The sequence below is a fragment of the Grammomys surdaster genome, unplaced genomic scaffold (genome assembly GCF_004785775.1).
Source record: "Grammomys surdaster isolate TR1022 unplaced genomic scaffold, NIH_TR_1.0 354, whole genome shotgun sequence".
NCBI lineage: Eukaryota > Metazoa > Chordata > Mammalia > Rodentia > Muridae > Grammomys > Grammomys surdaster.
Genome location: NW_021604773.1, coordinates 481,104 through 494,026, shown reverse-complemented (window position 1 = coordinate 494,026; position 12,923 = coordinate 481,104). Strand labels below are relative to the sequence as shown.

General features: G+C 48.1%; 1 protein-coding gene across 1 annotated transcript in view; it reads right to left on the bottom strand.

The window, feature by feature from the left end:
* Window positions 1-9,449: 9,449 nt before the first annotated feature.
* The window catches only part of Bbc3 (BCL2 binding component 3), an 8,278-nt gene continuing 4,804 nt past the window's right edge, over window positions 9,450-12,923 (bottom strand). The window contains exon 4 of the mRNA XM_028779537.1: window positions 9,450-10,532. Coding sequence (XP_028635370.1) covers window positions 10,416-10,532 — 117 coding nt within the window. The 3' untranslated portion in view covers window positions 9,450-10,415. The remainder of the gene's footprint in view (window positions 10,533-12,923) is intronic.

Sequence of the window (12,923 nt, the reverse complement as noted above, 5' to 3'; positions counted from 1 at the left end):
ACATGAAACAAACTTTCCAGCTGGTACCTCTGGATCACAGACTGAGTCACCAAGAGGGCCTGTGAGGAATCTGGAAGCTGCCAGCTGCAGGCAAGCAGTCACTGAGCTTTTAAATTCCACACATCTCCAGATTGCAAGTACCCTACCGCTGGGGATATCCTTAAGTGTCTGGAAAAGTCAGTGAAGTGATGGCTTCTAGAACCTCTGGAAGGTACACAACTCTCTTGGGACAGAACTGATCCTCAGAGGAGTCGTGGGACCAGGGCACAGGGGTTGAGCTGCCCAGAGGCACAGTGTCTCCAGTCCACTCTTCTCAAAGTATGCTGAAGAGTGGGTTACACAAAAGACAAACACAGCTGGACAAGATAGCCTGTGCCTGTACTTCAGCATGCAGGAATTGGAAGCAGGACAATCATGAAATCCAGGACAGCTAGGACTACATAGACTTTGTCTCAAACCAAAATTAATAAAGCAATTACTTTTTAAAAAAATGTTTAATGCATTTTACTGAGTATGGTTGTTAAGTGTGTAGGTGCACATACCATTCTCATGCTGAGGTCGGAGAACAAACTTAAGATTTATAATGGTGCTGGGCATGGTGACCCACACCTTAAATCCCACTCTGGAGGCAGAGACAGGTGGATGTCTTGAGTTTGATGTCAGCCTGGTCTGCGTAGTGAGTTCCAGGACAGCCAGGGCTACATGGTCAGTCCCTTATCAACAACAAACAAAAACCTATAACATTTATAGTGCTTTTGCATTTGCTCTGGGGAATACATGTATCATGTTAGACTTACACAATTATGACCTGACCAGTTATTTTCATTTGAAGATTAAACATAAGATAGGATTGGTTGTCAACTTGACCACATCTGGAATTAACTGAAACCCAAGCAACTGGGTTACACTTGTGAGGGTTCTTAACTCATTTGACATGGGAAGACCCACCATCATCTGGGCAGTACCTAATAGCAAGGGTGGCAGATAGAACCTTTCACCTTGTAGGTTCTGAGAGTCAACTCAGGTCAAGGTCTCTTGGCCTAAACAGTTCACTGAGTCATTCCACAAGCTCCCTCTGCTGTCTTCAAAGGCCTCTCCTCTGTGTCTAAGCTCAATATGGTAGCAGTATGTGCCTATATTCCCAGCTGTTCCTGGGCCAGGAGGATCATGAGTTCAAACTCAGCGTGAGCTAAACAGTGAGAACTCATCTCAAAGAATAAACAAGAAAAAAAATGCTCAGTGCATCAGGCGGCCTGGCAGCCTGTTAGACTCATAATCCTAACAGCTGCCCTCATGGCTGAACTCGGGATTTTGGAGAGAAACGTGAGATGCTTTTTGGATGTGTTGGCTATATCCACTTTCCCCTGCCCCGAGGTCACCCTCATAAGTCTTGAGAGGGAAGCTTTCCAGATGGCCAAGTTCCACCCATACTCAGCTATGTAGATGTATGACCACCGTGGGCAAGTGAGGTTTTTTTTTAACCTCCTTTATGCAGCTTGTGTTTAAGAATAATATGTTAAAAAGTCAATCGGTGCTGGTACATGCCTTTAATTCCAGCACTCAGGAGGCAGAGGCAAGTGGGTGTCTGAATTCAAGGCCAGCTTGACCTATAGAGTGAGTTCCTGGACAAAAAACAAGGAAAAAAAATGTGTGTTAGGGCCAACAAAATGGCCCAACAGCTAAAGTTATGTGCTGCCAAGCCTGGTGAGCTGGGTCCCTACACCAGGCACCAAGGAGTGCTTGTTGGGGTCAGAGGTTTCAGGAATGCTATGTGGGTTCCAGGGATCACCCACTGAGCCATCTCACTGGTCCCACTTAGGTGAATTTATGTTTTAATTTTATGTGTATAGATGGTATGCCTGCATGTATGGGTTTCTATGCACCACATTCTTACCTGGTGCCCTCTAAGGCCAGGGTGGGGCACAGTTCCTCTAGACTTTGGAGTTACATATCTTTGTGAGCCACCATGTAGGTGCTGGCATCTGAACTCCAGTCCTCCACCAGAGCCTTCCACCAGAGCAATAAGTACTCTTAGCTGCTGAGCCATCTGTGATATTTAGTTTGTTTTTTGTTTGTCAGAAACAGTGTTTCTCTGTTTAGCCCTGACCTTCCTGAAATTCAATCTGTAGGCCAGGCTGGCCTCGAACTCAGAAATCTGCCTTCCCCTCTGCCTCTCTACTGCTGGAATTAAAGGGATGCACCATAACCACCTGATACTAGGCCCCCGCCCCTGCCCCCTACACACTGTGATAATTTTTAAGAAGGAAATAAACTTGTAGACAAAAGCCCATCTTTCTCCAAAGCAGCCATGGCAGGATGGGGCCATGAGCAGAGCAGAGGTGCTGAGCCTCTTCCTGGGAAGCTGTGGGGCCACTTAGTTCCTGCGTCCCTTGGGCAGAGGCCATGGTGGCTGCTGCTGCTTCCTTTTCTCTTGGGCTTATTTTTCTAGGAGCCCGTTGGGGTTGCACAGCATCCTTCTGGCTGTAAGTATCCCTGCATCTTTGATGCAGGCAGGACATTTTCTACTGTTAGTGTTTGGGTCTGTGAAAAGAAGGAAATATGGAGGCTGGAGACACAGCTCAGTGGCTCAGAGTACCACCTTGCTGAGGACCTGTTTTCAGGTCCCCAGCACCCACACAGTGGCTCACAAACAGGGGTAACTCAAAGGGATCTATCTGATACCCTCTTCTATCCTCTGCAGGCCCCAAGCATACAGTATAGTATACACACATATGGGGGGGGGATCAAATATACATACAGAATAAAAACAAATCTTTAACATAGGAAAAGTAGACTGGGCAGAGGCAGAGATAGGCAGATCTCCACTAAATAGCAAGTTGAATGTAAGCCCAGGGTACATGAGACTCTTAAAAACTATTGTAAAATTAACATGTTCCTGGTATAGCTAGAATCAGCAATACACGGTATAAAAGAACCAAATGAATATTCTAGGGCTGGAAAATGTACTCCTAATATAATGGAGGTGAGAATCATTGAATTGAAAACACAGTAAGAAGGCTGGAGAGATGGCTCAGAGGTTAAGAGCACTCACTGCTCTTCCCAGAGGTCCTGAGTTCAGTTCCCAGCAACCACATGGTGGCTCACAACCATCTGTAATGGGATCCGATGCCCTCTTCTGATGTGTCTGAAGAGAGCAATTGTGGACTCATATACATAAAATAAAGGAATCGTTGAAAGAAAGAAAGGAAGGAAGAAAGAAAGAAAGAAAGGAAGAGAGAAGGAAAGAAAGAAAAAGACACAGAAATTTTGCAGCCCCAAAAAAGTATAAAAAAGTTGAGCAAGTTGACTCAGCAGATTCAGGAGCTTGGTGACTAGAGTTTGTTCCCTAGGACCCATGTGGTAGAATACAAAACCTGAATCCCACAAGTTGTTCTTTGGCCTACACACACACACACACACACACACACACACACACACACACACACACACAGACAGACAGACAGACAGATAGATAGATAGATAGATAGATAGATAGATAGATAGATAGATAGACACGCAAACATACATACATGTATATGTACATGCACACAGATACAGGTACAAGCACACATAGACATACACAGAAACAGACACACAAAGATACACACATGCATACATATACATACAGACAAACACAGGTACGTGGACATGTAGACACATACACAGATATACACAGACACTTGCACACATGCATACATGCACACAGACATTCACACTTATACACACAAATATATACATGAAGCATACACAGTGTGTAAAAGAACTTCATAATATGTTGTGAGAAACCATCTAAAGGTCTGAACTATGGTACACAAGGCCTCATGTATAGAACAGAACTTTACTGCCTGAGTCATCTTTGCCACTCACAAAACACTCAAATTATAAAGCTAACTAAGAGGCAAATGTGTTGGCTCAAACCTATGAACCTAGTACTCAGACTGAGGCAGAAAATGGAGGACTGAGGGGTGGTGGAGCACACTTTTCATTCCAGCACTCAGAAGGCAGAGGCAGGTCAATCTCTAAATCCAAGATCAGCCTAGTCTAAAAAATGAGTTCCAGGGCTATGTTAAGAAACCCTGCTGGGCAGTGGTGGCGCACGCCTTTAATCCCAGCACTTGGGAGGCAGAGGCAGGTGGATTTCTGAGTTCGAGGCCAGCCTGGTCTACAGAGTGAGTTCCAGGACAGCCAGGGCTACACGGAGAAACCCTGTCTCGAAAAAACAAAACAAAACAAAACAAACAAAAAAAACAAAGACAAAAAAAAGGAAAGAAAAGAATATGGAGGTTAGTGTGGATATAATGAGTCAAAGGCCAGTCCGGACTCCAGAGGGAAATCATATCCCAAATTGGCATGTGTGTAAACATGTATGTATGCATGTGTGTGTATGCGTGTGTGCACACATGCTCCTTTGTGTATAGTGTGCACGTGCATACACAATACATGCATAGGTATTGGTTTGAATGAATTCTCCACAGGTTTCTGGCTGTGAACCTTTGCTCTGTAGCTGGTGGCACTGTCTGGGGCATTGTGAAAGTGTGGCTGACACCTTGTGTTAGTGGGCAGGGTGCTCTGAGGGATCAGGCCTGGGTCCCTATTCCCTGCTTCTAGCCTGAGCTTTCTGCTTTTGTACTGCGAGAGGTGTGAGCAAGCCAGACACTCAATCAAATGTCCAGGGCTGTCCCAGCCAGCCACCAGGACGGACATTACCCTCCAGACAGTGAGGTGAGAGACTGGCGTGTGGCTTGCAGGCATGAAGCCCTGGGATCAATTGCCAATACTTAGGAGGTGAAACAGGAAGATCAGGAGTTCGAGGCCAACTTGAGCTGAGTGAAACTTGTCTCAAAAGAAAAAAAGAGAGGGCAAGAGTCTGTAAAACTACTTAAAATGCTGAAGGAAGAGTTGGGGTGTAGCTTAATGATTTAGTACTTGCCTACCATCTATAAGGCCCTTGGGTTCTATCTCTAGCCCCATAAAACATAAATAGGACCAAGAAGTTGGCTCTGTGGGTAAAACTCAAGCCATGGATCCCGTGTGAAAGGCTGGGTGTGGCTGCCTGTGCCTGTAACCCTAGTAATGAGGATTGAAGACAAGGGCAGATACCCAGAGCACCGTGGTGGGGGTGGAAGTTAGGGGTGTGGGGAGGAGTAGCCTGGTGGAAATCCTGTCTCAAAGCAGGAAGATGGTATTCAAGAGGGGCCCTCATCCCTGCACAGTCACCAGCACACAAAGCAAAATGTAAATGAGTTAGTGGAAGACAGAAGAAAAGACTTTGCCCTCTATCTCACCAGCTCTGGCTAAAGCTACATATATTTTCTTTTTTTTAAAAAAAATTCACATCTGAAATGTAAATAAATAAAATATCTAATTAAAGAAAATTCACTTGGGAGGCAGAGGCAGGCGGATTTCTGAGTTCGAGGCCAACCTGGTCTACAGAGTGAGTTCCAGGACAAAGAAACCCTGTCTCGAAAAACCAAAAAAAAAAAAAAAAAAAAAAATTCAAAGCTGGGCGGTGGTGCACACCTTTAATCCCAGCACTTGGGAGGCAGAGGTAGGTAGATTTCTGAGTTTGAGGCCAGCCTGGTCTACAGAGTCAATTCCAGGACAGCCAGGGCTACACAGAGAAACCCTGTCTTGAAAAACTAAAACTAAAAAAACAAAAACAAACAAAAACAACAACAACCAAAATAAATAAATAAATAAATAAATTCAGGAATAAGCTATAAACCAGGCTGCAGCAGCGCATGCCTTTAATCCCAGTAATCAGGAGGCAGAGGCAGGTGGATCCAAATTTGTGAGTTCAAGGCCAGCCTGGTCTATAGAGTGTTGCAAGACAGCCAGAGCTACACAGAGAAACCCTGTCTCAAAATAACAAAAAGGAAAAAGGAGATATCCCTGAGACAGTGCAGTAGACCTTGTGAGACAACGGGATTTGATGCCAGCAGAAGATCCAATGGCAGTGTTTGAGGCTGAAGAGGGAGGGGACGGGATGAAGGTGGACTGTGGTGTTACATCGGCCATTGTTTGGAAACGGCATCTCACTGCCTAGAGCCCAGGCTGGCCTCAGCATTTCTGGCTGAGAACTGATTTTCTCTGAGACACTGCGGTAATTTACTGTGAGCGTCATCTTTGACAGGAGGGCCCTTGCAGTCTCTCAGAGACAAACTTCTGAGTCTCTAGATTGAGTTCGTTGAGGGGGTAGAGGGGAAGACTGACCTGTCATAAGTTTGGGCAGCGCCATTCCGTGGGCCAGGATTCCAGACAAAAAGAAGAAAGCATGAACAGGAATGGTCACCTGTCTCTGCTTGCCGACTGTGGGTACAGTGTGACCAGCCGCCTCAGGTTCCTGATGCCAGGTTTTACTCCCGTGATGGACCGTCCCTTCCAACTGTGAGCCAGAATACACCTTCTACCTTTAAGTTGCTTCTTCTTCTTCTTTTTTCTTTCTTTCTTTTCCTTTTTTTTTTTTTTTTTTTTTTTTTGGGTTTTTTGAGACAGGGTTTCTCTGTGTAGCCCTGGCTGTCCTGGAACTCACTCTGTAGACCAGGCTGGCCTCGAACTCAGAAATCCACCTGCCTCTGCCTCCCAAGTGCTAGGATTAAAGGCATGCACCACCACTGCCTGGCTTTCTTTTCCTTTTTTAAAAGAATCATTTGGGGGGCGGGGGCTGGAGAGATGGCTCAGTGGTTAAGAGCACTGACTGCTCTTCCAGAGGACCTGCCTGAGTTCAATTCCCAGCAACCACATGGTGGCTCACAACCACCTGGGAATCCGATGCTGTCTTCTTGTGTCTGAAGACAGTGACAATGTACTCACACACATAAAATAAATAAATCTAAAAAAAATAAATAAATTTGTGTGTCTTCATGTCTTGCCCACTACAGGTTTGTCTAGGTACCATGTGTGTCCAGTGCACAGAGAAGCCAGAAGAGGGCGTCAGATCCCCTGGAACTGCAGTTACAGACGGTTCTCAGCTTCTCTGTAGGTGCTGGGAACTGAACCTAAGTCCTCTCCAAAAACAAGTACTGTTAGGCACCTGGCCATCTCTCCAGTCCCTGACCACAACATGACAACAACACTTTTTGTTATTTGGTGGCAGCAACAAGGAAGTACCTAATATAAGGGTCTCACTGATCCCTGGACTGACCCTGGACCCCTGATCCTCCTGCCCCCCCCCATTTCCCAAGTACTGGACTTTCAGACACGTGCTTGCAATCTGGCCCATACAATACTTATGAAAATTAATCGGTTAAATCTTATTAAAGATATTAAAAATATCAAAAGAAACAATAGTTTTAAAGGCACAATGCTTTGTGTGGAGGTCAGAGGACAACTCCACAGAGAACAGTTCTCGCCTTGGGTAATACGGGTCTGGACTCTGAACTCAGGTTCTCACACCTGGTGGCAAGCCTCTTTACCATCCATCTCGCCGGCCGGCCGGCCCTACCTTAGAACATTTTTAGACTGGTTGTACTGTCCAGAAACAATGAAGCCAATTGTATTGTTTCTATTTATAACTAGATCAGACTTGGTACTTTCCCCCTCCCCAAAGTTGCTCTATGTAGCCATGGCTGTCCTGGAACTTGTTCTGTAGACCAGGCTGCACTCCAACTCACAAAGATCTACCTGCCTCTGGCTCCCGAGGGCTGGGATTAAATGCTACCATGTCATGCCCCAGACTTGGCACTTTTGTGAGCCGTTGTATGCACAGTACACTTGAATTCTTGAACACATACACTTTCTTCTAACGGAAATGCTCAGGAGGGCAGTGGAGATGGCTTCATCAGATTCCTCTCCCATATGCCCGCAGCTCTCTAGATGACCTGTCTCCCCTGAATTGCCTTTACTCTCATTGGCCACCAGGAAAGGAGACATTACATATCTGCCTCTTTCTAGAGTCATTACAAAGCTGGTGCATGAGAAGGTTCAAGGACAGCATTGGACCAATTAAATTCTCAGGAAGTGAGTAGGGAAAACTCTTCTTTCTCAAAATAATGCAAGGGGGCTCTGAGGCTGTGCTCTTCATCAAGAGCTGGCTGTGTGCTTGGCCTTACGACAATGGTACAAGGAATGTCTCATTTTGATCTTAGCTCAAGGTGCCCTTCCAGCCACAGAGGCAACCTGAGGCTGATCACCGGGCCAGGCTAGATCCCACGTCATCCAGGACAGAGCTCACAATCTGTAACTCAAGGTCCTGAAACAGTGGCTTCTAAATTATAAGCTATTCATTCATTCCTACAGTGAACCTCAAGCTTAATTACACTGTTCATACCTGATGGAATAAATACCCGTAAAGTATTAGACCCTCTGTTTGCTTGTTCTCTTAAGACTACAGCAGTGGCTGCCAGCTCTGTGTAGCTACAACTTGTCTGCTTCTCCCAAACTGCCTTCCTTTTTCTCTCTTGGTATAAGTAATTGAACCCAGGGCCTTGTGCTCTGTTGAGCCACACCTCCAGATCCTACTAGGCAAGGGCTCTACCACTGAGCCACGCCCCCAGCCCCTCACTGGGGGATTCTAGGCAGGGGCTCTACCACTGAGCCACGCCCCCAGCCCCTCACTGGTGGATTCTAGGCAGGGGCTCATTGAGCAATATTCCCAGTCTTTCCACTACTTTTTAAAAATTATTTTGTTTAATTAATTAATTAATTAATTGTATATGAGGGTTGTATCTGCACAAATGCTTGCACGCAGGCTTCTCACAACTATGTATGCCCTCTTCTGGCCTGCAGACATTCATCAGATCCCATTACAGATGGTTGTGAGCCACCATCTGGTTGCTGGGAGTTGAACTCAGAGACCTCTGGAAGAGCAGCCAGTGCTCTTAACTGCTGAGTCCTCTCTCCAGACCATTTACTTATTTTATGTGCACATTTGTGTTTTTTGTTTTGTTTTGTCTGTGTGTAATGGGCATCACACACATGCCTAGTACCCACAGAGGCCAGAAGACGGTCTCAGATCTCCTGGAACTTGAGTTATAGATTGTGAGCTGCCATTTCGGTGCTGGGAACTGAATGCAGATCCTCTTGAAAAACAGCCCGTGCTCTTAACTGCTGAGCCATCTCTCCAGCTGTCCCCTCCCCATTATTTGAGACTGGGTCTCACTTAGTTGCTCTGGCCTTCTAAGAAGCTATGATAGGCCTGTGCCAGCAGACCAGCCTCTAGCTTGCCTTTTAGTATGAGTGTCCCTTAAGAGTCCCCAAGTCCTGCTGGGCGGTGGTGGCACACAGCTTTAATCCCAGCACTTGGGAGGCAGAGGCAGGCGGATTTCTGAGTTTGAGGCTGGCCTGGTCTACAGAGTGAGTTCCAGGACAGCCAGGGCTACACAGAGAAACCCTGGAAACCCTGTCTCGAACCCCCCCCCCCAAAAAAAAGAGTCCACAAGTCCCAATTTCTTTCCTGTCCTCACGGGTCGTGCCAGATGCCCTGCCCCTAGTGCGGCTAACAAAGAGTGTCCACTGTTCAATCGGATTTTATTGAAAAGGAAACATACAAAAATCATGTACAAAAAAAATTAACCAAACATGTACAGAAAATTCATTCCGGTATATCTACAGCAGTGCATGTACAGTATTTTACAGGCTGGGCCGTCCCTCCCCGCTCCCAGACTCCTCCCTCTTCTGAGACTTCCCCCCTCCCTGACTCCCCATCTTCCTCCCCAGCGCTTTGCCCTGGGGACTAAGGCTGGGGTGGCTTCCGCCAATATCTCCCACCCCCCAAATGAATGCCAGTGGTCACACGTGCTCTCTCTAAACCTATGCAATGGGATGGATGGGAATTGAGGGGGGGTGGTCCCGGGCAGAGAACAGGATTCACAGTCTGGACCCCTCCTGGACACCCCCAGATGAAGGTGAGGCAGGCATCAGTCACCGCCCGCCGGCGGCTCAGGGAAGATGGCTGGGCACTGGGTTGAGAAGGCCTTCACATGCCCCCCATTCTCTGGCTCCAGGAGGCTAGTGGTCAGGTTTGGCTCATATGCTCTTCACAGGCCCCCTCCTCAGGAGGAGGGGGGGAAGCACCAGGGGCCTGAGGCCAGGCCCAAAGTGAAGGCGCACTGGGGACACCCCCAGAGTCCCCCCTGCAGCTGGAACGGGCAGCCAGCACCAGCAGCCTTTCCTGAGATGGTGGTGGGCGGCAGAGGCGGGCGGCTCGGTCCCCACCCCCTCGGTCACCATGAGTCCTTCAGCCCTCCCTTCCCTGGCTTTCGGGAGGCCAGGGTCCCCCAAGTCCGTATCTCCATCAGTGCACCCAGGCTGCCCGGGCTCGAGTGGCTTCCCTTGCCTGCCCCTGGGACAAGCAAGGCTGGCAGTCCAGTATGCTACATGGTGCAGAAAAAGTCCCCCGCGCTGGCCAGGGTGTCAGAAGGCGGAGAGGGTCCTGCCCCACAAGTCTCCGACGTCCCCCGGGCGGGTGTAGGCACCTAGTTGGGCTCCATTTCTGGGGTTCCAGGATCCCTGGGTAAGGGGAGGAGTCCCATGAAGAGATTGTACACGACCCTCCAGGGCGAGGGTCGGTGTCGATGCTGCTCTTCTTGTCTCTGGGGAGAGAAAGAGGTGGGAATTAGCTTGGCCCGGCAGACACTGAGTGAGTGAGCAAAAGGTGTGGGTTCGAGATCGGTCCCCAGACTGAGTGCAACCCTGTGACTAGCCATCTTTCAGCCCCTCACTCACCAGGGCACACTCTCCCAGGATATGTGGGAAGGGGCAGGAGCAGAACCCCCACAGCATAGAGCCTAGCACAATCACCTTACAAATCACAAGGGCTCTAAGGGGTGGGCTGAAATGCAGCCCATTCAAGGTGAGAGATTGGCAGGGTGGCTCGCACTCCGAATCCTAGCACCCCTCACTAAATTTGTGCTAGTACACAGGCTCCTATCTGGAAAAACCAAACCAACCAACCAAACAAAAGGCTGTTGGGATATGGGAGGGAGCACGAAATGGCCCCGCAGCCTTAGCAATTCTCAGAGAGCTCTCAGAGGAGAGCTGAGAACAGCATGCCACCGTCCCAGCAAGGCTGAGAGAAGGTGTCTCTTGGCAATGCTGGCTTCAGGAAAACCTTGTTCTCTCCCCGGTGGCAGAGAAAAAGTGTGATTTAGCATCTAGATTCCCTCTGTGATGGCACAGGCCTGTAATCCTAGTGGCTCAGGAGGCTGAGGCAGGAAGACAGAAAGTTCAAAGCCTGCCTGGGCTACAGAGTGAGTTCAAAGCCAGTGTGAACAAGTTATTAAGAGCCAACTTAAAGAAGAGAAGAGAAAAGGAAAAGAAAAGAAAGAAATCTGGGCGTGGTAGCTTACATCCTTAATCCTAGAATTTGGGAGGCAGAGGCAGGGCTAGCTAGCATGGTGATCTACAGAGTGAGTTCTAGGACAGCCAGTGTTGAAAGAAAGAAATGAAGAAAGAAAGAGAGAGAGAGAGAGAGAGAGAGAGAGAGAGAGAGGAGAAAAGGGGAGAAGGGGCTTTTATTTGGTCCCTCCACTGGTTACATGGCCAAGCAGATTTACCCAGCTCACCCTCTTGGTTGTGAAGAAGAATGCAATCCACTTCAAAGCTGTCAGGCTAATGACCCCATCGAAGTACATGCCCAGAGCTAGCCCAGGCCTCCTGAGCCCTCCTCCTCCTCCTTGCAGCTGGGCGAGGTGGTGGATGCCACCCTGTGAGCTCACTATCATTATACTTAGTCAGCGTATTAGGGGGAGCACAGAGCCCTGGGTGTTCACTCTGGAGACAACAGCATATGGGTTAAGCCAGAGATGGGCCTCTCTTACAAAAGAGGGAAAAAGAATAATGCTAGACAATGTCTCCTGCTAAGCTACACCTTTTGTCACTCACTGGTGGCTTCCAGGCAGGTGCTAAAAAGGAAAAAAAAAAAAAAAAAAGCCCCGCTGAGGGGGAACCTTTAACCCAGCACTTGGTTGGGGGTAGTGGGGAAGTGGGGGAAGGGGAAAACCTCTGAGCTCCAGGACAGCCAGGATTACACAGAGTAAACCCTGTCTTGCACAACCAAAAGAAAAAATAGAGAAAGAAAATCTTTTTGCAGCCCATCTCATGTAGCTCAGGCTGTCCTGGAACTGAAAATGTATGTGAGGGTGACCTTGACCCTCAGATCTTAAGGCTCGGCGTCCCTCCTAGGCAAGCGCTCCACCGATGGAGGCACATCAGCCTCCCCTAAACTTTAAAAAACCAAAAACCCAGATAAAACTAAAAAACTATTTGACTGTGTATGTGCTGGCAGATACCAGAGGGAGTTGGATCCCTGGAACTGGAGTTACAGGCAGTCGTCACCTGGGAATCTGGCTCTGGTTTTCTGCAAGAGTTCTCTTAACTACTAAGCCCCCTTTAACGTGTGTGTGTGTGTGTGTGTGTGTGTGTGTGTGTGTGTGTGTGTGAGAGAGAGAGAGAGAGAGAGAGAGACTTGTGTGTGCAGCACATGTGGAAGTTAGCACTATGTGAGATTAGACGCTGTCTTTTACTATGAGGGGTCCTGGGGATCGAACTCAGTTCATCCGTTTTGGTAGCAAGCACCGTTATCCTCCGAGCCACCTCAAAGGCTCTTTATTTCTGAAGCAGAGTATCACTCACTAGTTTGCCCAGGCTGGCTTTGAACTTTCTCCCTTCCTGAGTAGGTGGGATTACAGGAAGCAGCCACCAGGCCACGCTACTTGGCTATGCCTCCGGGATGTGCTCAGTGGTAACCAATGGAGGGGGGGATGGAAGACTTTGGAAAGCCATAGTTAGAAGGGCGCCAGAGCCAGGATGGGAGCTAAAAACAACGCCCCTGGCTGTGCACGTAAGCGGGTGCAAAAAAAAACACCTGCTGGGAGTGAGTCGCGGCTGGGAGGATGTCCCTTTTACAAAAGGTAGGGGACAGGGCCGGGGAGCAGAGGATCTGTACGACGTCAGTGGGGTCTCTCTCTCTCTCTCTCTCTCTC